Raw genomic sequence first — 27,986 nt, 5'->3', positions numbered from 1 at the left:
AAACATGTATTTTTCCTCAACAGGAAGTGACTCTTAATGCATCTCTTGATATTTTAATTAGCTAACTGTTTTTCTGAAATTACAGGCAAATACATAATTGAAATATTTTTAACTTCTAGGTCTTGTCAGTCGCTTTTGAAGTTCTGGCAAATTATAATTGTTAATGTACTTGGGCTTCCACAGATACTTTTATCTAAATGTTATTTTTTGAGAGAGGACATTGCCTTACCATTATGAAGTAAATTCTCTTTTAAAAACCTGTTCCAAGATACAGTTGCACTGTTAAAGCCACTGCAGACATGGCAAAAATATTTATTCTGTGGATCTAGGACCTGTAACACACTGTGCCCTGTTTTATCAGAGGCACAGAGAGCACTCAGTTTCCAGAGCAGCTGATGAAACGTGGCCCACGCAAAAACAGATCTTCTGTGACAAAGAGAAGTCTTGTATCTCCCAGGTGATCTGTCCTCCTCTGCTGCAGTATAGTGGTGGCAACAGGAGGTCATTAAACATTTATGTATGACTGTGTTCACTGAAACTGTGCTCTTGCAGGATATGGCATTGGAGAAATTGGATACTGAGTTTGTTTTGTTTGTTTTGTTTTGTTTTGTTTTGTTTTTCAGGGGTGAATAGCCTTTCCCAGTCACTGAGTGCCAACTCGCTGATAGCGAGCACGCTCGTCTATCTTGACCTCTCAGGGAACGCTCTCCGTGGGGATGATCTCTCAGTAAGCACGTGCTTTTTATTTGGGAATTAATGAAAGGATGTTTTAATTTATTATTAGAAGGGCAAAACCATTTTATTTAGATTCTCTTTTGCTTTTATTTTAGTACAGTTTTATTAGGGATAGAAAACAATATTTTGATCTCTGTTTTTCAGTATATACTCAGAAGCTTAACACAAGTAAACAGATCCACAGATCCACTGATCCAAATATCCATTGTTTAGTTGCCCCACACAACTAAACAGATCCACATAATCCATTCATGCTTTTAGTTCTTGGCTTTTACTGATAAATGAGAAAACTGCAAGTGAGTTGCTTGTTTCAGTCAACTTAGCATGCTCTCTGAATTCTATTAAAAAGACTCATCTTCTTTCTAGTGACGTATATTACAATTTTTTTATTGGAAGTTTAAAATTAATTGAATTATTTTGACTTGGAAAGACTTGATTCTTTTTTCATTTTGACTATTTTTGTCTGTATAAATAAATCTGTGCATCTCCTTGATACATGCTATTGAAACTCATGATTTCTTGAACAAACTTAATTATTTCTGGAATTCTGTTGTTTAGTTCAGTTGCCATTGAGGTGCAGCTCTATTTTCTGTTAAAAAAAAAAAAAAAGAGAGAGCACTTTAGTTCTCAATTTGTATATATTTGTTTTTTGACTATCACATATTTTTTGATATGTGATAGTCATATTTTTGACATCCATATTTCTCTCTTACATCAACAGTTGTGTGAATGTAACTGTCAGTTTTTGAGTTCTTTAAGTGTGAAGCATCTAAAATATGCAACACCGGAGGCACCCAATCTGATCATTTAAAGTCCTCAGACTTTATCTGCCTATGACTTTTGTGTGACTTTTTTTTTCACAAATCTTACTAGTTTCAGATTCATCAACACATTCAAAGAACTAGTCTTTTCAGACATGAGATGAAAGTTTCAGCAGGACAAGAGGATTTAAAAGGTAGCACATAGTTAAATGACACACAGTGAATTATTCTCAAAGAGAGAAGAACATACACAACTTTTATAGGGAATGGCTAAAGATATCAGATGTTTACCTACAATATTTTTAGGAAGATAAATACAATACATCTTTTCTTAGTCTGTCAGAGAGAAAGTTGATTCAAAGAAGATTCTTAATACTGAGATCTCTTAATCTGTGGAGCAGTTTTCAAACAGGAGCAAAGAAATCCTGTTATTTGCATTTAAAATAAACCCTAGCGAAGCACAGGGATTTTTAGACTAGGGACCTTTCTTGCATGGTTAGGTATATGGGCTAAATGACCTAATTTTAGAAAGATGAATCTATTTTTGAAATGTTGAACATTCTCTGTCTGGATGTCATGTGGAGTTGTGTTCCATGTTTCTGTGAATTAGGTCATACCTTTTTCCATTCTGTATTGTTCTGAGAGACTAACAAATAAATACAATAAAGCAGCGTATAGTAAGAACTTTTATGTACACTAACATTTTCATGACATAGTCTATGTAGTACTTAATTCATTGATATTAAGTGTATTACTAGGTTACTTCTTCTGTATTTTGCCTTAAACTTCTAATGCACAGCTGATATAAAGAATTAACCATAATCTTCAGATGCAATTTAGTTGCTTCCCTCATGCTTAAAAGGTCTAGCGTAAACTTTCAGACCAACTAGCCTCTCTGAAATATAATGGCAATCTGAGTGACATTCCAAGGTATTTATAACTAAACTAAATATCATTTCCTGTGAAAGCATATTGCAAGGTAACTCACATTAAGTACATTAAGATTACTGTTTGGCAGATGTGGTCTGGGCACTGTTTTTTCCAGTTCTTCCTAAAAAATTACAGCCTTCAAAAGTAAAACAGGTTGTATTGATTGGGTGAAAAGAAGTTTCAGACACAACTCTTGTAGTGCAATTTTATAAGAAAAGCCTAAAATGTATTTGAGAAGTAGTGATACAGTAATCTGTGTCATAATATCAGAAGTAACGTTGATAATTTATTTTTTTTTTCTCCATTAATTGTAGAGCCTGTACAATTTTTTGGCCCAACCAAATGCCCTTGTCCATCTGGATTTATCCAACACAGAGTGTGCTCTAGATATGGTAAGGCTGTTTTTTTTTGTGGAGATTCAAATACTAAGGAAACGTTGCCCACCTTCTGTCCTTAGAAAAGTGCATCTTCCTTATTTTAAACCAGGTGTGTGGAGCCCTCCTTCGTGGATGTCTTCAGCATCTAGCTGTCCTTAGCCTCTCTAGGACGCTTTTTTCTCACAGGTACAGTTTAAATGTCATTTCTCTCAACTTCTGCAAAATTTTGCTTTATAATTGCTTGGCTTTGAGCTGCACCTTTCTTTTTAAGAAGAAACATAAGACTTTATAAATGGCCTATACAAAAGAGGTATTATTTATTCCAAGCAAAAGATTTTTTTTCACTTTCCACTTTTTTGTTAGACAGCTGTAAAATAAGCTACCTTGTCTAATACGTTTTTTTTTTTTTTTTTTTTTTTTTTTTTTTTTTTTTTTTTGTGATCCTGATGCAGCAGAACATCTATATACATCTTTTGTCATAATATCAGGCTTTGAAGTCTGTCTTGACTCCTCTTTAAGTTTGTTTTTTTTTAACGTACTTATTTTTCATGATCTGGTGACAGTTAAAAATGATATTTTATTCCTTCCTTCTTCATTCTTTTTTTGGAGAGGAAGTACCTCTGAAAGTCTTTGAGACTGAACACTGACTTTGCAGAGTACTTGCATCGTAGGATATAGTAACATTAGCTTCCTTTTTTCTTCAAATCAATGGCTTGAGTCCATATTGGAGGTGACAGCTAGTTGAGGGTAAGCTACTATATTGTTAAGTAATGGTTTATAGTGGTGAAAAGGCAATGTCAGTGTGTTTGTAACATTGTTTGATCTTTTGCTTGATAGATATAAGTACATTCACTGTTAATCGGGTCTAAATGATCATTTCTTGTTGTTCACCAAACAAAAGCTAGATAGTAATGTCTTTCGAGCAGCAGTGTAATTGAGGATTGTTTGTTGAATCAACATTTTGATGGCATTGTATTTCCAAGTTAACCAAGAGCCACTGATTACAGAGTTGTTAAAGGTACAGCAAATTAAACATGTAAAAGATTGTTAAAATTCTGACTGCTTGTATTCACTATTTATTGGAATGAGGAGTATGTAGGTACTACTTCTTAATTAATTTATTTACTTTCAGAAAAGGAAAAGAAGTTCCTCCCTCCTTCAAACAGTTTTTCAGCAGCTCACTTGCTTTGATGCAGATTAATCTGTCGGGAACAAAACTCCCTCCTGAGCCTCTAAAGTAAGAATTTAATTTCATCTTCTCCCATTGCCTAAAACCTAGTTCGCATTGTTATTACGTGAGTGCTTTATATTGAAAATATAATTTAAAATGTAAGAGGAAAATATTTATTTGCATTATTTTTCCATTTGTACATTATTGTTATTCCAAGAGTGAGTTTCATAATGATCACACAGTTAAGAAATGTTGTTTCCATCTCACAGTTAAGGCTATTAATCGTATTTTGTTCTGTGTGAATGTCACAGCTGTTTTGTTTCCATCAACTTTTTTGTGATATATTTCTTACTTTGTGGCTTACAAACAAAACTGTTTGCTTCACAGTTAAATGGGATTATGTACTTGTGTGAGTGCCCTTCCTTTGGGGCTGCAGTATTGCAACAACCATTGCTCAAATGAAGCTGTTGCAGTGCTTGAGAGAAGAGACCTATTGCACAAATCTATGCTTTCCTTTGAGTGGGAGAGACGACAGCAGCAACTTCTAGGGGTGCTTCTCTTTCCTGTATGTCACCCACCCTACAGATAACAGGTTCTGTTTTTGTGGTTTGGGCAACTCCATTGATCCCACCTAATGATTGAGAGGAATTCTTCTTATAGAGTAATGCAGATGAGGGAAATTGTGTAGCACTTTGCCACCCTTTCTACAATGTGTGCAGTTTTGAACTGTAATGAAATTTCCAGATCTGGAATTTAAAGGCATGTTTTAAAATCAAGATCAGCCTAGGTAGGTCTAATTTCAGTAGGTCATTCTGTGATTTTGGCAGAATCCTTGTGGTTTGGGGGCTGAATTAAAGAAAGGCTCTTCACAAAGGTTCAACTTGCTAGCTGCCATGTATTAAATCATATATAACCATTTCTAGTATCCATAGAAGAAATCTAGGCATGTTCCCCAACCATTCCTGGGAACGCACCTCTAATATCCTAAGCTGGACATCGATAAACATATACATACATATACCTATGTGTGTGTGTGTACATATATATATCTGTACGTATATATTTGTGTCATTAGGAGCCTGTTTCCTGAGGAAGAATAGGGAAGGGAAGTCAGCAATAACTCACCAAGGAAGCACCTAGCTAATGAATGGGAGTTGAAGGCAAAATCAGAGATAAGGGAGTTAGCGAGTACTGGATGGAAAACTTCCAGTAAAATCTGGGGGAAGCTAAAGGAGAGAAAAGCGACAAGTACCACACATGAAATAATAGCATGCGTAGTTTTGGGATATTTTTTTCTTAATGCAATCTGACATTGGATAGAAACACCACAACATGATGCTTAAGTGAGATGGAATAGATTGAAGTCCATATTCTGCATCAGGAGTTTAGTGTTTGTAGCTCTGATTTTTCAGTGTTCTGTATGATCTTCTTGCTTACAGTCTTGCTTGCTTAGACTTTGCTAAGATTAGGGTGGCATAGTATCGATGGTCTGATGGTCACAGAAAAATGATTATTGATAGATACATTGGTTGATTCTGAGTAATTTAGGGATATTGATTCTGTGGTGGAGGGCAGCAGGGAACTATGTTTAAGGAAGCTAGAAGAACAGAGGCTGTACATGACAGATACATAGGTCAATCTTACCAGTAGTACAGGAAAAATAAAAAAAAGAATGCTGTGAGACATTGAATATATCTAGAGAGGCCAGGAAGGGTGAGAAGTTCTAGCCACTAAGGTTCAAATTTAGCTTTACTCCTTGGCATGTTGAGTATCTCCTGTGGTGTGAGGAGTTTTGGCAGGTATCTGCACTCATGGAAGGTGTTGCATGAATGTATCCCAAATACTAGATCTGCCAATTGTGCAGCAAACATGAGACCTTCCTAGTCCTTTTCAGCAAAAAAGCTACTCTGTTGATAATGTGTAAGCTAATCTGGTTCAATTTGACTGAATTGGGTTAGAGGGAGTTACTCGCATGAGTGCTGTTGGTAGAAATAAAGAGAAAGTGGTAAGTAGCATAGAGTGAGGTGACAACTGTAACTTGCATCACTAGCACAGACAGCTCCAGGAAGGAGCATCTGTCCAAAATCTACCTAGACACAGATGGTCTCAGAATATCCCCCAGAATACCCATCCACACTCACTTGGCTGGCAATTTGGCATGAGCTTCATTTGTTTTGCCCTGACAGCAATGTTCATCACTGCCTAGGGGTTAACAGGGAGCTGTTAATGCTGCTTGGTAGTTTCCTCGATGTGCTTTTTCTCTGACCCGAGCATTTCTTCAGTCTGAGCTGAGTGTCTCTGTCAACACTGCAGAAAACTATGATCTGCAGTACATCTTGCTTTCCCTCTTAAAGCAACCCGTATGGCTTGACTAATACATTTCAGAAGCATCTTTTTGAAGTTAATTTGGTGTTAAAGGGACTGAGGATGTGCCATAACCTGGGGCATCTGCTTAGCCTTTTCATCTAAACTGTAAGAAACTAGAAAACTTCTACAGAACAATCAAGATCATGGGGTGCATTAAAGACAAGAAGATTGAAACATTGGTTTTCAGTCAGACTTATTTGTCATTGCCAAGACTGCAATAACAGATGAAGGATGATTTCTAGAAGGAAAACTAATACAAGGTGTGATAATAGTACTTCTTTAGCATTTTTGATCAGTGCATGCCGAAAAGCATTTGACAGCTTGGGCCTTGTAACTATCCTCTGAGAAAGAAGTTCCTGTTTTGTGTCCATGAACATGAAGCTTGCCTCTGAGGGGTAAAATAAAACAAAACTAAACTAAACTAAAACACAAAAAAGGACCACACCAACCAAAAAATAGAGATACCTGACATAGTGAATCCCAAATTCCCCTTTTGGGGATAAATTGGTTAATTTATTGCCTGATAGCTTTGACTAATTTGGTTATTTGATTCCTTTCATATCAGCTTCCTCTAGATGTGTAGTTTCAGTGTGTTTAATCACATCTGCTGACTCAGTGATTTTAACGATACTGGTTAATCAGTGCACTCAGGGAGGGAGATGATCTTGTTTGTAAAGCGATAGGCCTATTAATATAAGCCAAGCCTCTCAGGGAAGAAGTTTGCTAATAAAGCTGTGCTGCTGGGATGCCATTTAGCGGGTGGAGAAAGGCTGCTTTTAGTTCTTATACATAGTTAATATAGTTTATGTTCCATCACTGTTTTTTTTCTTTTTTTTTTTTTTTTTTTTTAAATTTTTGAAAGCAGATGAAGTAGTTTATATGCTCTTTTCCTTGTTTTAATATATGTTAGCATTTTTCTTCATTTACTGACGTTGCCAGAAATTTTATTTTGATCTGTCAGGGCTGTAACAAGACAAGTTGCTGATATGCTTCTCATCCAAATTGTAATTACAAGGCCAATTCTTGCCTTCTGCATGCACCACAGTTGACGAGACCTTTCCAAGTATTGCTGTGTGTGTGATTTCAACTCAGTGACTTAGTACAGATATGTCTGCCTTCAGTGTCTTTGTTTGGTGGTGCTGTTTCAGGAGAAAGAAGTGAGAAATTGTGAGGTTTTTCTTAGGATGAGTTTATAGGCCAAAAGGTTTGGTGTGGGAAATATTTTTTTTTTTTTTTACCTCTGAATAAGGCATATTTGAAGCATCAGTGAGTCTCTTTTTTTTAAAAAAAAAAAAAAAAAAAAAAAAAAAATAAAAGAAAAAGTTTGTTTTTTAATTTATTTTTTTAATGGTTGCACTGCATTTTTTAAGCTCCCTCCCTCAAAATGTTAAGGGAATTACTTGCAAAGTTATCAGTCACTAACTTTGCATAAAATCATGCTCAGGAAGGACATACAGATGGGGAATGATCTAAAAAAATGTAAAAACCATTGCAGAGCTTCCACATTTTTCTTCAAGTCTGTATTTTAATAGCTTAAGAAGTAAACAAGCTCAAGATACTCTCTTTTGCTAACAGCAAAGGTCTGATCGTCATTTATACCTGCAGGACAGATATAACTAGGTTTAAATGAAAAACCTTCCTGGCACAGGCATTTTACATGCAGCTTTTACATGCTGCTTACATAGCAAGTGTTCAGGTAAACAGCTCAGCAAAATTGATTGTTTTTTTTACATCCATGCATTGGTAGTTTGGATTCTGTTTGGCTGAAATGAAGCTTGAGAAGGAAGCCCTTCTGTTTCTCTGTTCAACAACTGATTCAAAGCAGCACCTATTCTAAAAACACCAGAAGGTGTGCACTGATTGTGTTTGCTTCTTCTCTTAAGACATGTACTGTTTTGCTTGCTGGTTTGACAGAATTAGTAGAAACGTGATATTATTGCTAACTTTTGTATGTGGAAAAAAAAAATCTGTAAGGCTTTAAAGGTGATTTTATGAAGATTTTAATTGGCCATTGCTACACTTGTTTGCCATTCTGCCTAATGACAAAGGATACCATTGTTTGGGAGTATCATTTATAAATCCCTAAATATTTATAGGGGTGCAGAAACAGAGACTTCAACATGATACAGTGTTTGAGTGTTAATAGGCACTGTGCTTGGCTGAAATGGCTGGCTGCAATGCATCTTATATATATCAAAAGCACGTTTTTTGGTGAATTTTGGAAAATTAGAGACTCAAAATGGTTGTAAATAGAACGCTCCTTTTGTAATCATTTGATGTTCTTTTAAAGCGTATGTTGAAGACAAATCATCTGAGATGAATCTTATTAAATGTTGATATAGAATTAGTTTTACTATTTGCTTCTTTGCATTGCAGTTTATGATGCTGCTGGGGTATTAGTATGGCACAGCAGGTTTGTACTGCGTTATCATTTAAGAAGTAACAGCTCAGCTGATGTGGTTTTCTTTTGAAATGGTTCTTCGCATTATTAGCTGTATTAACCTGTGATTACTTAGATGATGATGATGTTGTAAAGCTGCTTAAAAAAAAAAAAAAATGGTTCTAATATTGATCTCTTTCAGAGCGCTTTTATTAGGCCTGGCTTGCAATCACAATCTGAAGGAGGTGTCTTTAGATCTCAGTAGCTGTGAGGTAAGGATTATTCATCAGGATGTGTTCAAAAGATGTAATGATGGGGAGTTAGAGTTGTCATGTAATCCACTGGGCTAGATGTTCTTCCTCTCCACTCAGAAGTTGTGGGAAAGGTAGAGTCATGGTAAAGTGATCTGCTGTGTGTTGCTATGCCATAAATAAGGAGGGCAGAGCACCTGCAGCACCTCACTGGCAACATGCCCCTTGCAGTAGCGACTGTGGATGCTGAGCCAGCGCGTTGTTCACTGCTGGGCAGCTTCTGCCCTCTGGGGCTGTGATTATAGGGGACCCTGAAGCAAGATTTTTGAGGTGCCCAGGTTAGAATGGGTCACAGGAAGGTGCATACCCTGAAGGTGTGTCTCTGGTTTGAATGTCTTCCTTCAAAATGTCTGTGCTGGAGGCATGAATACTCTTCTGCAGGTTCACTTTTAAATCTTGGGAGAAACTCTGCTTTTTTAATCAATTAACCAATTCAGGCCAATAGGGAACTTCTGTAAGAGATGATTGAAGCATGCCATTAATTTAAAAGGCATTGCACAAATGGCTTTAAATATTACAACTATCAATTAAAAAAAATAAAAAAAAAATAATTTTTTTAAATTAAAAAAAAAAAAAGCAGCAGCTTGATTTGCTTTATCTCACTTCCTCTTGCTTCTCTGTGCTTTGCTGTGCACTTTGTTTCTCAGGATTGTCCACACGTGCAGGATGATAATTGTATGGCTACAGATTATAACAAGAAATCATCCATGATCCTGGGAGTTAGTGAGGCAAAGTTACATGGAGAACTGGGGATATTTACCAAAACCAACATGAAGCTTTAGCCTTCCGGAGCTGAGTGGCCACCCTTTCCTTTTTAAGCTGCAAAGAAAGCCTCTTGTTAGGCAGATCTTTCCAGGACCATCACTTGTGTATTAGCTCCTTGTGGTAGTGCCTTTCAAACGCAATGGTTTCCCTTTAAATAGAAAGCATGCAATGTCATGGACATGGTGAGGTGTAGTAATCCTTCCCTTAGGTTTATAGTTGATTGCTTTTGGAATGTGCTTAATTTCCTTACAAAGGAAAAAAAAAATAAATAAATCACCGTGAATACATTTCATAGTTTGTTTTGATATTTGATACTTTTTTAAAAAATGGCTTTACTTTGAAGAACATTACATGTAAATTCCAAATAGAAAAGCTTTCAAGTCAGGTATTCATGCTTCTGACTTCTGAGTAAATAGATCTGAAGGATGATAATGTTTCTTTCAGAGGGAGGAAGAAGAAGGGAGGAGTAATTAAAGTAATAAACACGGAGTCCTGTAATCATAACCTTAAATAAATAAATAAATAAATGACACGCATACTTAGGTAATGAGAGTGTAAATTAGCATGTAAATCAAGCAGGGCTGAGAAGAGTGAAGGCTTAAGCCTGTCTGCTGGGCCTGGAACTGAGTGCCATTCATTAAATAGCCCCCAGGATGGGTTACGGGGGAGTCATTAGCTGCACTGGACACCAAAGCAAAAGCAGTGGTGGCTGACTGCTGTAGCAGAAAGGAAGGAGTCACACCTAGCCTGAGATCTTTCATTCCCCTCCATGATTTGGTTGCTTCAGCACTTGCTAGGTGTAGGCAGCATTTTTCTGAAGAAAACTGGGAATACACAGGAGAGACGGTCTGTAGCTGGGCCCTCCAAGCCACCAACGCTTCCTGAGATCCTTCCCTCAACATTTTGTTTTCCACATCACTGAGCTTTATCCATTCTCACACGCTTTGGAAAGAAGAAATTACGCTTCCACCAGCAGAGGGATCGAAGTGCCAGGAGCTGGAAGCACTCTCCATGGCCCAGCACCTCCTGCCTCTGCTCCACTTCTCCCTCTCCTGCTGTGAGCCAGACAGGGTGATCTGTACCCAGAGCAGAACAGTGGGAAGCTGGGAGCTGGTGCCCTGCGCTTCTTTCTGCTTCTTCAAGCACACGCTGTCTGGAGGCTAGAAAGCTGACACTTCAGCTTTGCCTGCCTTCCTACACCAGGCAAGCTGCACTCAACTATGGAAGGATAAATCTCGGTTCCTTCCCTCTCCCACCACTTTTAATTTGCTCCCATAATTTTCTGATATACTTATTCCAAGCTTAATCACTTTATATTTGCTTGTTTGTTTGTTTTTATTATTTTTTATTATGAAAATTACATTTTTATTTCTACCTGCTCAGCACTGATGTATTTCACTCTTTTCCCTTCTGCTTCCCTTAGCTTGGTCACTGTGTAAGTACCCTCCACGCTTTACCTTAATTCTTAAATCAATAAAAAGATTTGTTTCCCCTTCCCATATACTTCAGAGTTTTGAGCACACTTGGCTTTTTTAACTGTTGAAGGGCTTGTTCTACAGTTTCTAAATAGAAGTTTGTATTCATAGACTCATTAGTGTGTCATATAGGAGATGTTGCAGAGTTTTGTCTTCAGTATCACAGTCCTCATTGGCATATAGCCCTTCAGTTAATATCTCCTTTTATATATATGATTTTAATACAATTGCAATAAAATCTGATCCTAGAAGTCAAGTGGTTACCAACACACCCTCAGATTAGACAGATATCAGCATTGCACACAATGAATGTTTGTGTATTTATTATTTTGTGTTACCAGTACAAGATTGAAAGCTGCTCCGGAAAAGTTGCCCACTTAAACAGTTAAAATATATATGTAATTTTTTGTGTGTGTAGACCTTTTACCATACCAACAAACAATCCTTTTGATGATAGATAATCCTTATTATCTAAAAATGAAAATGTCTATAATGGAAACTAAAGTTTAATGCTGAAATGTTAGTACAAGTATTATAAAAATATTTTTGATTTTTCTTAAAATAAATCCTAATATCCTTTACAGTTAAGTATATCCTTTCTAGGGCACTCCGGAGCTTTGGCTCCAGTGAAAATCAAATTGCAACACAGCGAAAATAGTTTTTTATATAAATCACTTTTTTAACTGTGACAAGACCATGTATAACCTGCCAGTTCCAGAGATGCTGCAACAATTGATGTGGCACTCTGTGTGAAATGGTTGTCTCATAGTGGGCGACTCTGTGAGAGAATCAGAGAGCGAAACTGAATGATTTTGGCATTTGTACAGCCAGCAAGTATTACAAATGCTCTTACACAAACAACATTGAGTTAAAACTGCACCAGTTTTGGCCCAGATACAAACTGCAAATTCAACTTCTAAAGAAGATAGGGCTAAGTAGGCTTTGTTTTATGCAAAAGGGGAAGGGCATCTTCTGTTTTCTTATGCTTCCAGAAGTGACTTATGGTTTATATGTTGTCTTTAACCACTGCTGTTCTTAAAATACTCAGAGCAAGTTATTGAACTGTTTGCTTACCAGTCACAAATGTTGAACTTTCTAAAAAGTGCCAATTCGACACCTTATTGAAAATACTCTCAGAAGGTTGCTTAATTATAGCATTGATAAAAAAAAACATTCACAGAAATGTCATCAGATTAGTTCAAGAAATTTGGTCAAGTGAGTGAACTAAGTGAAATATTACTCATTTTTTATGCACAAGAAGTAAAATGGAAGTTTAAAGTTTGAAAAAGCTTTGCATTACTTTAAAGCAATAAAAGTGAAAATGGAAAACGTTTTTGCAAAAGTTGAATTTTAGCAGAACTTTTTCCTTCTTTTGCTTAAGTCTTTCTGGGTGATGATTATGAAGGGACGTATATTTTGTGTAGCTTGTGTAACTGCAAGAAATAAGAAAATGCTTTTGCTTCTTTGGAAAAATTATGTTCTGTTGTTCAATTCAGTAGCGTTAGTAACTAAGAATGTAGCTTTTCATAACTTTGATTCCTAATGTTGATATTTTCTGTTAGGCTACTTCATTTTTTTTTCTCACTAAATCCTGAAATTTCTTTTACATTTATTTAGTATTTCAGATTAATAATATAATAATACCTTACATGTAGGCATTTTTGTTGTTGGCTTTCTCTTTTATTCCTATTTCAAAATCAGGCATAAGGTAAATTACTGATTACTGTTGCTTATGGTGTTTTGTGACCATTTTAGAATAGGATTATTTTAAAATTCTTTTAAGTGACAGGGAAACATAATTTCATTGATTTTGATTTGGCTTCTCCTCTTTTAACTGGGCACATGGTCATTGTGCTTGCTATACATAAAGCTTGCAACATGCTTTTGCCATAAGACTTGACTGCAGTAGAATTCAAGGGTGATAGTGTCGCATATTTCTTTACTGAGACAAGCTTTTTTTCCTCTCTGGAAATCAAAAATGTCCTTCATTTTTGCCCAGGACAGAAATGTTCTGGAGAACCTGCACCAAAGTCCTGCAGTCGCTGCCCAGCAGAAGTGCTAATTTTATTTATTTATTTATTATTTTTTGTCTGTACCACTTGCATTAGATATAACTGCTGAATAGTAAAGCTGGAGCTTTTCTCATTTATATGCAACCAGTGAGAGTGAAGGATGAGAATAGTAGCAATGTGTGCATAGTCATTCTGATGTCTGTAACTTCTGTCGCTGTTGTTTTTGCTGCTGGTAGTGCCCTCTGTATTCGCAAAGCTCCTACCAGTGTTTTCTGTGTAATCTCAAAACCATAACTAGTTTGCAAAAATGGTTGATGTTTTGTCTCTAGTTAAGATCGGGAGGTGCACAAGTCTTGGAAGGATGCATAGCAGAAATACGCAATATCACCAGCCTAGATATTTCAGACAATGGTAAGTATACAGAACAGGAGCGGAGGGCCTTGCAGGTCCCAAATCTGAGATGTATTTTTTGTTTCAGCTCTCAATATAATCAAGGGTGGTTGCACTTGCTTTATAATAATTTGCAATAAGTTATGGAAAAGTCTCAGACCAAGACTCTCATTGCTATAAAGTGTAAAAGATATGTTAATAGAGTAACTCTACTCTTAGAGGTTTATGTTGTTTGAAGTAAGTGTAACGCAGCAGCAGAAGTTGAAAGCAGCAAGCATCGTGTTAATAGTATTTTGTATTAATAGTATTTTGTTCAAAGTGAGTTTAAGTAAGAGAGGATAAGAAGCTAATTGGGGAATGAAAGTGTAGTGAAAGAAGAAAGGCAGAGGAAAGACCAGATATGGAGTGAAGCTGAGGTTGTGACACTGAAGAAGCAAGAGAAGGAGATTCAGAGCATGTGGTCAACCAGCTTCAGGTCATAGAAAGCCTACTAGTATCTTTGGAAAAGTCTTGGACTGTTGCTGATTTGTAGGCTCTGTGCTTCATAGCTAGAAATACCAGTTGAGTTCTTGTCTTGCAAGCTCAAATTGTAGATATGTGGAATGGAACAACTTGCGTAGCTGGGCTTGCCTCTCTGACAGCAAAATACAGAATTATTTCAGAAAATGGTTCCCAGTACAACTGAAAAAACAGAATGGTGGGATTAGCAGGTGGAAAGCTTTAGGAGGTATTCATCCAAATTATGTAAAGAGATTGGATAAATAAATGTATTTAGTATCATGAATTATCTCATGAACCTGGATCCTAACTCAGTAATCTAACAATACCCTTCAGTTCCACCAAACTAGTATTTAGGAATACAGTAGCACAACAAGTTATTTTTCTTACTCAGGAGTAGCATGAAGTTTGGCTTGTTTCTTCACATCATTTTATTCATAGCCTGTTTAAAACCTGCAGGCTTTGAGAGCTTGTTGGTACACAGCTCTGCTGAGACTGAACAGAAATTAGCATGGTCTCTAAATCCTCAAAGGAACTTTGCCTGACAGTGCAAGGAACCTACCCTTGGGTGACTGGACTGTGGATAAGGGACTACATTTCCCTTCCGTCTGTCTGAGAGATGCTTTCAATGGCTAATTAGGATAGTAATTTAAAAGGCTCATTTTAGAGAACACATTTATTCTCATGGAAAAACAGATGAAAAAGCTGTATAAATAGAAGAATTTTTTTTTTTTTTCCCCTAGAACTCTTTGAATTAGCACACTGATAATTACTTGAATGAATTTAGCTTTAATAATTGGACCCTGTCAGGGACTTTTGAAAAAAAAAAAAAAAAGGTAAAAAAGTGTTTTAATTCTTAATCTGATCTGATTCTTTACAGGCCTAGAATCTGACCTCTCAACCCTTGTAGTCTGGCTTAGTAAAAACCGATCGATAAGGCACTTGGCTTTAGGCAAAAACTTTAACAACATGAAATCCAAGTAAGGCTTTTTCTTCTTTTAAATAACAAAAGAATGAATGAGGAGAAGCTGCTGATTTCATCATCTTCCTAACTTTTCTTCCCTCAGAAATCTCACTCCAGTACTTGATAATTTAGTTCAGATGATTCAAGACGAGGATTCAGTGAGTATCTTTCTGCCTACTATCATCATGTGTATTTGTACCTTCACAGTCTATTTCCGATAATTTTCTTCACTGTGTTAATTTTCTGCATAAAATTTGATCATGATCCTGCACAATGACATCCAACATCTCATGGTATATTTTTTTCCAAATAATAATTTGAATTATGTGTAGCATGTAGGTAAATGTTTCTTAAGATAGTCTTAGGATCTGTGCTTGCTGAAAAAATAACCCAAATAGTTGGATGTGCTTAGCCTTGTTTGCCCTAGGTCTAAGTTATAGGACATTATGATGGTAGTGTTCCCTGGGTGGTGATATTCCTTAAATAGCAGATTTATTTTATTTTACTTTATTTATTCATTTATTTTAGCTAATAAAATGGACAATTTCTTGACGACTGTTCTTGGGGGGGTTTGGCTTTTTTTTTTTCTTGACAAAATGCAAAATCACTGTAGCAATGTCCCAGAACTACTTTCTTCATCAGAAGGTGCACATAAAACAATCACTATGCTGTTCTTTATTTTTCTGGTACATTTATCACAGAAGCAATTTCATAAAACTCTTTCACAGTGCCATGCTGGGATCCTTGCCCACTTCTTTTTGTTTCCATGCCCTCTCCTGATTCCTAAAGACTTATGTGGTTGGGTTTACTTTCTTTCCTTTCCTTGGCATCCTAGTTTTGGCTAGAAGTGAATCTTAAGAGTCTCTGTTGGTCTCATGCTTGTCAAATTTTATTAATCATTCTTAGTCCTTTCTTTCTCCTTCATGCCCCTTGCAAATACCAAGCAATTTCCTCATTCCTGTTTCCCTCATTCTCCAAAAATAGCTGACTGTAGACTTCAGTTCTCTTAACACCTGCTATTCCTTTCGTCCTTATTGTCTCACCTCCAGGTTCATGGTCCACACTAACAGCTTACATATTTTCTCCTACCATCTGTGTCTGTACCCTGCAATTCAGTGGAGTGGGGTTTCCGATGTCTCCTTCTGTACAAGACGATTAGACCCGTATTCTATGTTTATCTTTTCTCACTACTCTGAAGTGATTTGTTAAACTAGTCCTCCCTCCTTTCTGTGCCCTTGTAATTGGGATTAGTGGTACTGCTTTTTTTTGGTTCTTTGCCTACCTCTTCCTCACCTTGATCGTTAAATACGAGATGTCTGTGTGACACAGTGAAGTGCTGCATATAGATACCAGAGCTAATTCTAATTGAGTTAGCACCAGGAATGAATGCAGTAAGTTCTTCTGTGCACAAGTCAAATAGAAGATTATTCTAAGTGTATTGGTAGATCTCTATATTACTTCTTGTTGCAAACTATAGCCTTTTAATTTTGTGTTGTGTGACCACCTCCTTCTATTCTGTCTCTGAACAGAATGGTGCAGGACTCGCTTTCCCTACTGTTGTTTTTTTTTGTTTTTTCCTATTGATACTGTACTGGCGGTGGTATCATTTCATCAGATAACGTCTGCTTATTATCTTTGGACATTTGTCTCTGTCCTGCCCTGTATCTCATATGAAATCATCACAGCATTCCTCAAAGGTGGTTGTTTAAAATCAGACTAATCACAAGAACATTTAATTTGGTGTTTTTTTCACAGTTTTCTTTATCCTTTTGCTTTGTTGCAGGTGAATGTTTCTTCCCATGCAGGTGATACCCTAAAATACCTCTTCAACACATAGTGTCCTCCCCTTTCATTATCCAAACCTTCTTCTCAAATGTGCAGTATTTCTTTCTGTTTATATGACTATCCTCTTCATAATATCTGTCCACAAAGGTAAAACTTTCCAATTCCAATTTTGAAGTCTCCGGGTCTTATAAAAAGTAGCTGCTAAATTTTGTATGTATGGTTCTCACAGTTCACCCTGCCTTGCATCACCAGCTTCAGCTTCTTGTGCTCCTTTTCTTTTCAGCTTATGGGTGACAGTAGCCATTGTTTCATTTTCTGACTTCTCCACAGCCAGGTGGGCTCCTGTAATTCTTATTCAACATGTCTTTTTTTGAGCTAACTTACAAAAACCTGCTCTTTAGTCTCATCCTGTTTTCAAAGCATTGAAAGGAAATAATCCACAAAAAAGATTTTTTTTTTTTTTTTGTTACTTAAAATAACTGTTTCTTCATGTCCTGCATTAACCTTTGGGATATAGGCTACTTGCTGTTACCCTCTCTCTTCTCTCCCCATTTTGTAGTCTCTTGTTAATCCTCTCTAGTGAAAGAATCTTGTTTCTTCCTGTCTCATCTGATGCTAAAATCAATCAAAAACATCTCCTAGCAGCTAAATAATGGAGAACAGACTATGTAGCACTGTGGGAAAAAGATGTGTTGCAGATAGCTGCCTAGGATGGCCCTCACTCCACCTGGAGATAGTGCAAGGCTTAGAATAATTGTTTCAAGTTTTATAGCTGTTTATGTTTGGTTTTGAATCCTAAATGGAGAGGTCCTTGTTGTACCACTACTATGCATTTACTGCCACAGGACACTAAAAAGTTGCAATGGAACCGGAGAGAGCAGGGGATGGTGTTGCCCAGAACACATAGTGCATGATCAATATTGCTTGCAGGCTGGTGCAGCCTGGGGACCACGCATTATCTGCGTGGAAAGCTGGAATGAGAGGCTGTAATCTAAAACAGTCGTATGCCAAATGCTTCTTCATGTATTTATACACGCTTAAAATAGATCTGTTGCTGTGTTAATGTGAGTCATGAGTAATATGATTTAAACAATCAATAGCTTGGTTTGATAACTGGAAAAAAATACAGCCAGGCACAGATGTAATTCTACACAACTTAAAAACAGTGGTAGTAACCTAAACAGCAACATTTCCTAGGTATTTAATATAAACAAGAATGTAATATTGAGATTAAAAATACATATATTTGTCTTTATTTAGCTACATGCTGTACAGTGCAGTCTATAATTGTGTGTTCTTATTAGTATAGCAGGAGGTGTCTGAAGCTGGATGCTTACTGTGCCATTTCTTTACCTCATGAAAAAATGGATGTTATGCTGCAGTGTAGCATTACTCAGAGTAGCAGTCAGTCCTGCATAGGTGCAGAGAATTATCACAGAGCTGAAGATCTTTAGTTTTTAGTTCACTGTTTGTTGAAGAATTGGCCTTTTGAGTGATTTTAAGAATTCCTTCTCCTTAATAAGATTGTTCTAAGATGTCTTCAGTGCTATTGGCAGGGTATCTGCTTTCTGCAGCAGGGCCACTGTAGTGCTTGTCAGATACCCGGTTTCTTCACATCCAGATAAAACTATAAAACTCTGTTGTTACAAGAAGTCAATGTAGGTTTTTCGTTGTCAGGGGTGGAGGGGTGGGTTGTGGTTTGTTTTTTTTTTGATTTTGTTTTAATGTAATGGTCAGGTAGTTTCGTGAGTGTTTAGAAGTGATGTTACGTTAATCACAGTCATATTCTGATTCTAGTTTGCATTCAGACTGCCAAATCAGTCCAGAAGTGTTGTTCCTTTCTCATAATAAACAATAACAGTAAACAATAGGGGTAGTTGTGCAAGAAAATTAGCAATTCATCCACTTCAAAGACACTGCCACCATAGCAGGGTTTTTTACTCTCGTGTACGTATATTTCTTAGGTGGTAATACTGATGTATAAATATCAGTCCTTGCAGAACATAGTGCAGAAGTCTTTCCAAAGTATATATTTTTCTGTCAGAGTGTTGGAATAAGTGAGATGAGAAATCATTTCCTGAGAAGGTATTTGAGGTTTAGAAAATCTGATATGTGGGAGTGAGCATTTCCAGTGAAGTTCCTAGAATGACCCTTTCTAAAGTGACACACAAAAAACAGAAGAAACTTCTCTTTCACAAACTTATTGGTGATTTCTGCTTCTGATTGCTGTGTGGTAGTGCTTTTCTATGAATCTGTCACAGGAGGTCTTCTCAGACTTGTGCCAAGAACACTAAATACCTTTCTAATGCGATGTTAATATTCTTTAGGGTACATAATGTAGTGAAACAGGGGAACATAGACAGATTAAGGACATTAACATAGTAATTTAATAACTTCCATTTAAAATAAAATCAGCATGTGGCTCGTGTTACTGTTAGACTTTTTAATTATAAACCTGCTGTGCCTCCAAATTTTTATGTATTTTCTCACTTATAAATGCATTTCTTAGTGTTGCAAACTTTTTGGTTATCCCTGTCATCCAGTGGTGTCTGGAAGCTAGAGTCCCATTGTATAGCAGGTGCCATGCAAACTTCTCAGATCCTGGAAGGTGTGCACATATAGCTCAGCTGGTTTATTTATGTTAATCTAAGCCTTAGGCATCTAATTTAGTTGCTTTGATTCATCCTTCTGAGGTGTTGATTTTCCCATATATGAGTAATTTGGAGGTTTTAGGTTCCTAAAATTCATCCTCTTGATACATGACTAAGTTGGTGTATAGTGACAAAGCTCTTCTCCATATGAGCTCACACTTAGGCAAGGGAAAATGTTTCGTGGAGCTATTGTATATCAACAAAGACAAATTACAATCCTGGCAACTGTGGTAGCTCTGCAAGGTGTGGTGATGGATAGAATAGCTCTTAAGCTCCTGCTTTTGAGTACTGGGACACTAAGAATGGAGGGAAGACATAAGATCACTGACAAAGGTGTTTTTAAAAGTTTTCTTAAGGCTTTAGTGTGTGATTTGCAGGAACCCAATAGCTAGTTTCAGGTTAGCATAGGGTGTGTGTGTGTATACATAAAAAGCTGCATAAAGGTTTTGCAATCACAGGTGTCAGAACATTGCTGTGAATAATATCCATTGGCTTACCCTTGATACTAGATACTCTTCTTACTGCTTTTAATTTCAGACCTGTTATGTTTTTTTTCTCTCTTCCCTCCCAAATGTCCATGTTGAAGATATGCAGATATGCAAAAATGATCCTTGAAATAACAATAATAAAACAGTTTAAAGGAATTAGTTTTGTTTTAATAATGTCTCAGGTCCTAATTTGCCCTGGGGATAAACTTTCCAGTCTGAGTGAGAGGATTGTGTTAGATATTTTTATTTCTCACTGGCAGGGAAGCATGCTGGTTAAGCAAAACTCACTGGACACCAGTGGTTGTCATGTGAAGCTGATTGTTGCTGTCTTGCCTCTTTTCAGGTTACTGCTGTATTCAGTACTTAGTGGGACACAGAAAATAGGAGTCATTGTCACTTAATGTTTTTTTCAGGGTGTAACTTAATCTTTGTTTGTGTCTTTGACACCTGTGCTGTAAATTGCTGAATCCTACTTTGTTGCGTGTACCGTACATGCAGCAAACACAGAAGTAATTCTTTGATGCTCAGTGTCATCTTCAAGAGTTTCGTGAACTTCTTCTGGTGGATGTGCATGCGCTATCAGTTGCTATTATCCGTGCCTTTTCTGTGCTCCACAGCCTCTGCAGTCATTGTCCCTCGCAGATTCCAAGCTGAAGACTGAGGTCACCATCATTATTAATGCTTTGGGCAGCAATACATCTCTTACAAAGGTGGATATTAGTGGAAATGCCATGGGAGATATGGGAGCAAAGATGCTGGCAAAAGCCCTACAGATAAACACCAAGCTCAGGTAAGGGAAACATATTTGCAGTAAATGATATAATAGCTTAATAATAATGAAATTGTTGGCATATCAAGCTTTGTCTCTTCAGAACTGCTGGAAAAAGCCAAGCTATAATGCATCTATTTGGAAAACTTCTCATCTCTTTTTTTTTTTTTTTTTTTTCTAAAAAGGAAGAGGAAAAAAATATATGGAAATTTTCTCTGAAAAAAATATCTCCAGAACTGAAACTGGAGCAAAACTGCATCCAATTAGAAGGGTATTTTGTGGTTTAGGATTAGGTACAGAATTTGATTTGCTCATCGACTTCAAAATCGGGGGAGAATGATGTGTTTTTGACAGATAGTGCATAGGCATAGCTCTTTCCTGTTTTCAAGGCAAAATCCAAACCCATTTTCATCCAGTTTCAGCTCCAAAAAGACTTAAGCCTTCTTGCTCATATTAGCCTACTTTTGAAGAGATGGTATCTTTCTGTTGTGACAAGGCAGCTCTAAATTTCCTGGTATCATAAGAATGATTACATTGGTATGGAGCTCTGGATGTCACCTAATCCAACCTCCTTCTCAAAGCAGGGCCAGCCTTAAAGCTCGGTTGCTCAGAGCCTTCTCCTTTGAAGATCTTCACGTGCAACAGAGATTCCACAACTTCTCTGGGGAACCTCTTCCAGTGCTCAGCCACCCGGTTCTGCTCTCTCTTTTCTATTGGAGGCTTTCCCAGCAGAGAAAATTCTGATACTTGGGTGGGAAATAAAAATAAACTATTCTTTGTCTAATGTAGTATCACTTTGTAGGAGCATTAAGAGCTTGTTGAATTCAGAAAGGGTAGCAGCATGGACCATCCCTTCCTTTCCCTCTCCCCCCACCTATAGTGCTGATGGACCTTGGCATCACTTCTCTGCATCTTCATCCACCTGACAACTTCACTGTTTTTTTAGCACATGGCTGGCACTGATGGCTACAGTGTATCACATTTTTTCTATCCAGGATGGGATTAGCAAATGGTAAACCTTCAATCAACATGTATCTTGATGGGAACCTCTAAATATGTCACCATCATCAGGAAAACCAATACTCACTCCTCCTCTTGTCAGACTGTGCAGATGAACCTTCCACAGTGTATTGTCTGTGTGAAGAGACCACTATGCTTGGTCTCCAAGAGTTTGTTCCCTACAGGATAAGAAATTCTTCAGAACAGTCCTAGCAGTTTTGCTAAGATACAGAGATCTTGGCATTCGCTTTGCTATTCCCAAACTGAACATTGAAAATGTTAAGGAAATGCTGGAGAGGTAGCTGGGTTTTGTTCAATGTGTTAACCTGAAATATCCACCAGTACCTGAAGCCTTGAAGGCATTCAGGATGGCAGACTGAAATGTGCCACGGCACACTGAAAGTTATTGCTGTATTTTGTGGTAGGATTACAAACTGAGTGATGCGATGGTAACTGGCTGTGCTTAAAATACTATAAAATTATGTCCTGGTAGAAATGTAAATAGTTCTTCAAACAACAGAAGTATCCAATATCTGACCTTGGACATTTCTGACCTTTGGAAGATAGGTGTAGAATCTACTTTCCTCTCTTCCTTACCTCCATCTTTGTATTTTCAAAAAACCAAAGGGATTATTCTGCAATAGCAGAAGGGTGTTACTACCCGTGAAATCCTGCATCTACATTTTTTTTGCACACCAGAACTCATTGTTTATGTCTTTCTTTTTTAAGCACAGCTACAACTAGTGCTCGTGCATGAGCAAGATTTATCTGCATGACTGTCTCTTCTGACTACTAATGAGATCTTTGAACATGTGTTCACAAATTGTCAGGCAGTCTGCCTGAGTGGTCTAAACTGGGGGAGGAGGGGAAAGACTTGATCACTCCTATCACAGAGTTTTGTATTCAGAAGAGCTGCAATTCATGCACCTAACCTAATGGTACATACTAGCAGCTAGTTACATTCCATGTGAAATCGCAGGAGCTGTGCAAAGAGCTGATACAGGATTGAATGTAAAATAGCCTGAAAATTTTGACCTGGAATCAGCATGATTTTTAAAATTATTTTTTTTTTTCTGCAACTTTGGTGATATAGCCTGGGTGGATTTCAGTTTTGGTTTTCAGTATGGGCCTGCAGAGCAGACAGTTGAACTTTGTTTTGATGCCATTTCTGGAAAAAGCTGAAATTTTATCTCCAAATCTTTCTATTAACTATGTTTTAGAAAGGTTATGTTTAGGTAGTAATAATAGAAAATATAGTACAGAGTTCTCTTGGAAGAAACAGGAACTCAGTTTTGTAATATCTTTGTCCCTCACTTCAGTCATTCTAAGCTTTTAATGTATGAATAGAGACTGTTATTTGTAAAAATGTTGCCAGCGCTATGCAGTTTTGGACATACAACTCTGTGTTATTTCAATATTGATCCTTGTGGGTCCCTTCCAACTCAGTATACTCTATGAATATGCAAAGTTTCAGTATAGATTTATTTGACTCATCTGTGGTTATTGGTTTTTTTTTTTTTTTTTTTTTTCTTCCTCTCAGAACTGTAATATGGGACAAGAATAACATCACTGCGCAGGGCTTCCAGGACATAGCTGTGGCACTGGAAAAGTAAGTCCTCAAGCAACTGAATGACTGATGAAGAAAGAGGTCAAACACTTAGATCCTGAGTGATCTGAGCAGCTGCAGTTTTCACTGCAGCCCGTGTGATTTAAAGATACTGAATGCTCTCAATTTTTGAGCATCAGGGTGCTTAATCTACAGGCAGACATGACTTCACATCCTTCAAAAGGATGAGAAGAGGCTCTGTGGCTCTTTCGTGCATACACTGTTGTCAGCATTAAGAATGTTGAGTTCTGCTGTTGACGTTAAAATTTAACATTTGAGAATATTTTCCCTTTTTCTTCATTCTCTTGTGTTGGTATCATGCAGAAATTCTATTCTTGTCAATGAATGAAGCTGTCTATAATAACAGAAAATTACTGAAGCATGCCTTTGTGGTCTGATTTTTTTTTTTCTTTCCCCCAGCAAGTTGAAACTAATAGTGATGATCTCAGAAAATGCAGTTGTTCATTGTAGTCTCCATGGTCTGGGTCCTCTTGCTTCCCTGAGCTCACTTGCAGTTGCAGCAGTTAGCAGTGATAGATGCTAAATGACTTTCATCTCTCTGCCTCCATCACATTTCTTTATATGTGATTATTACTTTTCTGAAGAGGGAAAAATTACAGATTTAAATTAAGCAGCAGTTGCAGTTGTTTCACGTCATTAAATCCCTCAGACAGGAACAAAGGGTCTCTTTAGAAGGTGAAGCTAATATACCATTGCTAGTTTCTAGACAAAATGTCTTGCAAAACTGTATAACTACTATAGGGAGCATCTTAACCCTCGGAGGGGTCATAGCTCTATAGAGCTTATAAAGTTACTTGTTTTATGAAACTGCTGTAGTTAATATGCTTTGTTTCAAAATGAATTCAGTGGCACTGGTGGGGAAAATTATATAAATGATGTATAATTAAACAAATCATCTTGGAGTGATTCCATTGATAGTTGTGAATAAGAATTTGCAAAGGTTATTTGTCAGCTTGCAGACATTTTCAGAGAGCAATATCATGTGCGTTTGTGAGAAAGTCTGGTAGAAAAGAATATATGATTATTTTCTGGTTAGCATCAACTTTACGTTTCTGTTCTGAAGTGGTTGGATAAGTAAAAAAATAAGGAGGGAGACATCCTAAGGCGAAAGCAAATAATCTAAGCAGGAAAAGGAATGTTACTGATAATTCTCTGACATTACACATTGTTGAGGTGATGTCTCATTTATTTAGCTTGGAAGCTGAGGTCACTTTATGTCTCTGCTAACATTTAAAAATTATTAAAATCGTTGATAATATCATAGCCTAAGTCACAAACAACAAAGGTTTAATCTTGCAAGAGAAGGACTGTCAATGTTGGCTGAAAACAATTAGCCTTTAAGCAATCCATCTCAAAGACATATTCAGAACATCCTATGCCATATGTTTCCTAAAAATACACGAAACCAGCAATATTCTGTAGGAACGAACTGTTGCTCAAGATGCATTGAAATATACTGAAGATGCTTGGGGGTGTGTTGTGTCTGTTTTGGTTTTTGTTCTTAACAAAAATAGTCATATACTGAACCACAAAAGAGAAGAAAACTGGGCTTCCAGAGAATGAGGCTGAGGAGGACTGGGAGGGATTCTAACAAACTTTTAACCAGATTGAAGTAATCTGAACATTTTCTTTGTTTGTTATTCCCCCCCCCCCCCCCCCCCCCCACACACACACCTTTTCTTCATCATTTTAAAGTTGTGTGAAACCATTATTCCTGTGAGGGAATTTGGCCATTAACAGATTTGCCACAAAGGACATCCCAGACAGCTGACATGAGCTGAGAGGGGTTTCTGTAGAGTCCTCTAAAAGTGTCTATTCAGGAGAGCAGTGTACATCCTCTTCAGCCTGGCCATTAAATATGGATTTGTATCTCAGTAATTTTGATATGGAAATGAGTATGTGCTTGTGTGCTTTGCAATCTAGAGCCTACTCTGTCATAGAAATGTGTGATATTGCCCCATATTTATTTCTGAGAGACTTGTTTGCATGGACTGACTGAAGAAATAATTCAGGCTCTAAAAGCTGATATGAAATGCTGGAATTGAGTAGAGAGCTAGAAATCCTTCCTTTTTTCAGTGTTACAGAATTCACATACCCAAGCCTGCAAAACAGATGATGTTATTCCCACAAAAAAAGAAAGGCAGTAAAATCATGGTGCTGCAGCAATGAATGTACGTCACGAATGGAGCAGGAGTTACTCCAGGAGAAGTAATGTGAGGAAATGTAGGACTATTGTCACATATGCTATATGTAAGGGAATAAACAAATTTTTAAGACATCCTTTACCAGTCACTGAGTACTTCCCTGAAATGTAACTTTCTTTTTATGTAGGTATTTTGCTGAGAGTATTTATGAAATTACCGAGTGTTATGAAATTACTAGATTATTGAGTCGGTAGAGAAAGGTGCTCCATTAAAAAGAGAGAATTGGAGTCTTAGAAAAGAAGAATGGAACAATATTTGGGGAAACAGAAAAATGGAACATGAAGATAAATGTTTCTCTAATGATCAAAGTTGAAAGCAAGCTTTAAATTCTTGATATTTGTCCCTAAGAGCTGCTTCATTTTCACATGCAAAAAGGCTAGCATTCCAATAGTGCTGCTTGTCCAAAGGACCCATTATAGGGCCTTCCTCAGTGGTCTTTTAAAGTTCTACCTCTGTCCGTGAAGTGTCCTCGTCTTTCATTTCTGTGTGTGAGGGAGTGAGAGGGAGCGCTAAGCTTTTGACTAAATTGAATTTAGCATATGATTAGTAGCATGAGGGCTAACAGTTATAGATTTCAGTGAATGTGATGTATTAAATGTCAAACAGATGCATAGATCCTTGGCAATCTACCTTTTTTTTTCTTTTTAAACAAATAAATGCACACCGCACCTGCCAGGTAGTATCAGGCAATCAGCAACTTCTGTAATTATTCTCTCTCTGACATTTTGTTCTGGGTTAACCTGGCAGGCAGCTCAGCACCACACAGCCGCTTGCTCACTCCCACTGAGTAGGATGGGGGAGAGAAGCAGAAAGGTAAAAGTGCAAGAACTCGTGGGCTGAGATAAAGCCAGCTTAATAGGTAAAGAAAAAGCCATGGGTGCAAGCAAAGCAAAACAGGGAAGCATGAGGAACAGGAAAGGCCTTGGCTCTGCTCTGCAGCAACTGAAACAGCCCTGTGTTATCAACACTGTTTTCCTCACAAATCCAAAACACAGCACCATACCAGCTACCACAAATTAATTCTGTCCTGACCAAAACCAGTACACATTGAAAATTAGTCTCCATGTTGATGGTCAGCCAGTCATTCCTTGTTTTGTATTACATGGGGACACACAGCAGTGTCTGTGTAGTAGATGCAGTTCTTTTGAAGGAGAAGACAACTAGAAAGAAGAGTTAATTTTTTTTTGGCTATGAATAATGTGTTCCCCTTTGGGAAGAAAAGTCGAAGCCTCACCTGAATATGCAATGTAAAATGTTGACTAGTATCAGTGAGGAATCAATGGGATAGATAGGTGGTTCAAAAGTCCTTCAGAGAGTGATGTTTTATGTGCCTAAGCAAGTGGTGGGATAGGAGTTGAAAGAATATTGGAGCTAGTTAAGTAGTTAAGGTGTCTGTTGTTAAAGCTAGTGCATACAACGAGGGATCGGTCCTTTGAAGTCAATGGAGTAAGCTCACTTGAAACTGTCATCTGTAAGGTGCTCAGAAATAGAGGCCTCTAGGCATACATAAGGAGCTCTGGATGGAATAGAAACAGACGGTTTGCAGGATGTTTGCAGACAGCTGAAGAAGAAGGAAGAGGTGTTTGCAAACAGTGAAGGCTAATTGAAAACAGGCAGAATAATTGCTTTTCCAGTTTCTAAGAACTGCTTGCTTTTTTTTTTTTTTGCTCTTATTGAAATATAAAAGTATACGGACATACCACTGCATATAACATGATAGGCTTAACCATGCTAGTCAAGCTATATTCTCAAGGTTTAAACACAATTTTCACTTGACAAAACCCTATCTTTATTGTATTGTAGCAGATGGATGAAGCTATGGAAATATTTTGCAAACAAATAAGCAAAATACAGGGAGCAATTGTTTGCATAAAGCAGTGTGGAGATGCCGCACTTGTTTTGCCAGCTTTTATTAAAAATTCAGCAAGTGTCTGCAATTTGTTGTAAACACAAGGAGCAATTAAATACTAAATTTTCAAAACTCAGTCTCTTGGTCACTGTTTTATCTATTACTGAATATTTCTGTTTAGACTTAGATCTGATAGAATTGCTAGTAGGCACTGAGACTTTCTGTTCTGTTTCGACATAGGAAAGAAATAATCCAACCTTGTGGGCAAAAGCACAGAGGACAGCATGACCTTTAATTGGCAGCCACTGGGCACTGGCCATTTAACTGTACTTTGTGCTTTTTTTAGATCTCCACTTCTACCTAGTGGCAAAGAATAAGCAAAATAAAAGGAGCATACATGCCTCCAGATAGTCCACTTAAAATGTGAAAGATAGTCTTAGTACCTTCTATAGCCAGGCTAGATGCATTTTCTCTTCCT

At 37.3% G+C, this 27,986-nt stretch overlaps 1 protein-coding gene across 8 annotated transcripts in view; it reads left to right on the top strand.

Moving 5' to 3' along the window:
• The window catches only part of CARMIL1 (capping protein regulator and myosin 1 linker 1), a 185,024-nt gene that overhangs the window by 102,214 nt on the left and 54,824 nt on the right, over window positions 1–27,986 (top strand). For 5 of the 8 annotated variants that reach the window (XM_032182936.1, XM_032182942.1, XM_032182938.1 and 2 more), the window contains exons 13-23: window positions 624–727; window positions 2,741–2,818; window positions 2,913–2,989; window positions 3,936–4,040; window positions 8,924–8,993; window positions 11,221–11,232; window positions 13,614–13,695; window positions 15,053–15,152; window positions 15,240–15,294; window positions 20,678–20,850; window positions 23,369–23,437. In XM_032182936.1, the coding sequence (XP_032038827.1) occupies window positions 624–727; window positions 2,741–2,818; window positions 2,913–2,989; window positions 3,936–4,040; window positions 8,924–8,993; window positions 11,221–11,232; window positions 13,614–13,695; window positions 15,053–15,152; window positions 15,240–15,294; window positions 20,678–20,850; window positions 23,369–23,437 (925 nt within the window). The remainder of the gene's footprint in view (window positions 1–623; window positions 728–2,740; window positions 2,819–2,912; window positions 2,990–3,935; window positions 4,041–8,923; window positions 8,994–11,220; window positions 11,233–13,613; window positions 13,696–15,052; window positions 15,153–15,239; window positions 15,295–20,677; window positions 20,851–23,368; window positions 23,438–27,986) is intronic. The other 3 variants (XM_032182941.1, XM_032182937.1, XM_032182935.1) reach the window with 1 other exon arrangement.

Source organism: Aythya fuligula, chromosome 2 (assembly GCF_009819795.1).
Source record: "Aythya fuligula isolate bAytFul2 chromosome 2, bAytFul2.pri, whole genome shotgun sequence".
Classification (NCBI taxonomy): Eukaryota; Metazoa; Chordata; class Aves; order Anseriformes; family Anatidae; genus Aythya; species Aythya fuligula.
The sequence above is the reverse complement of the archived record's forward strand: the minus strand, read 5'-3'. Positions and strand labels throughout refer to the sequence as shown.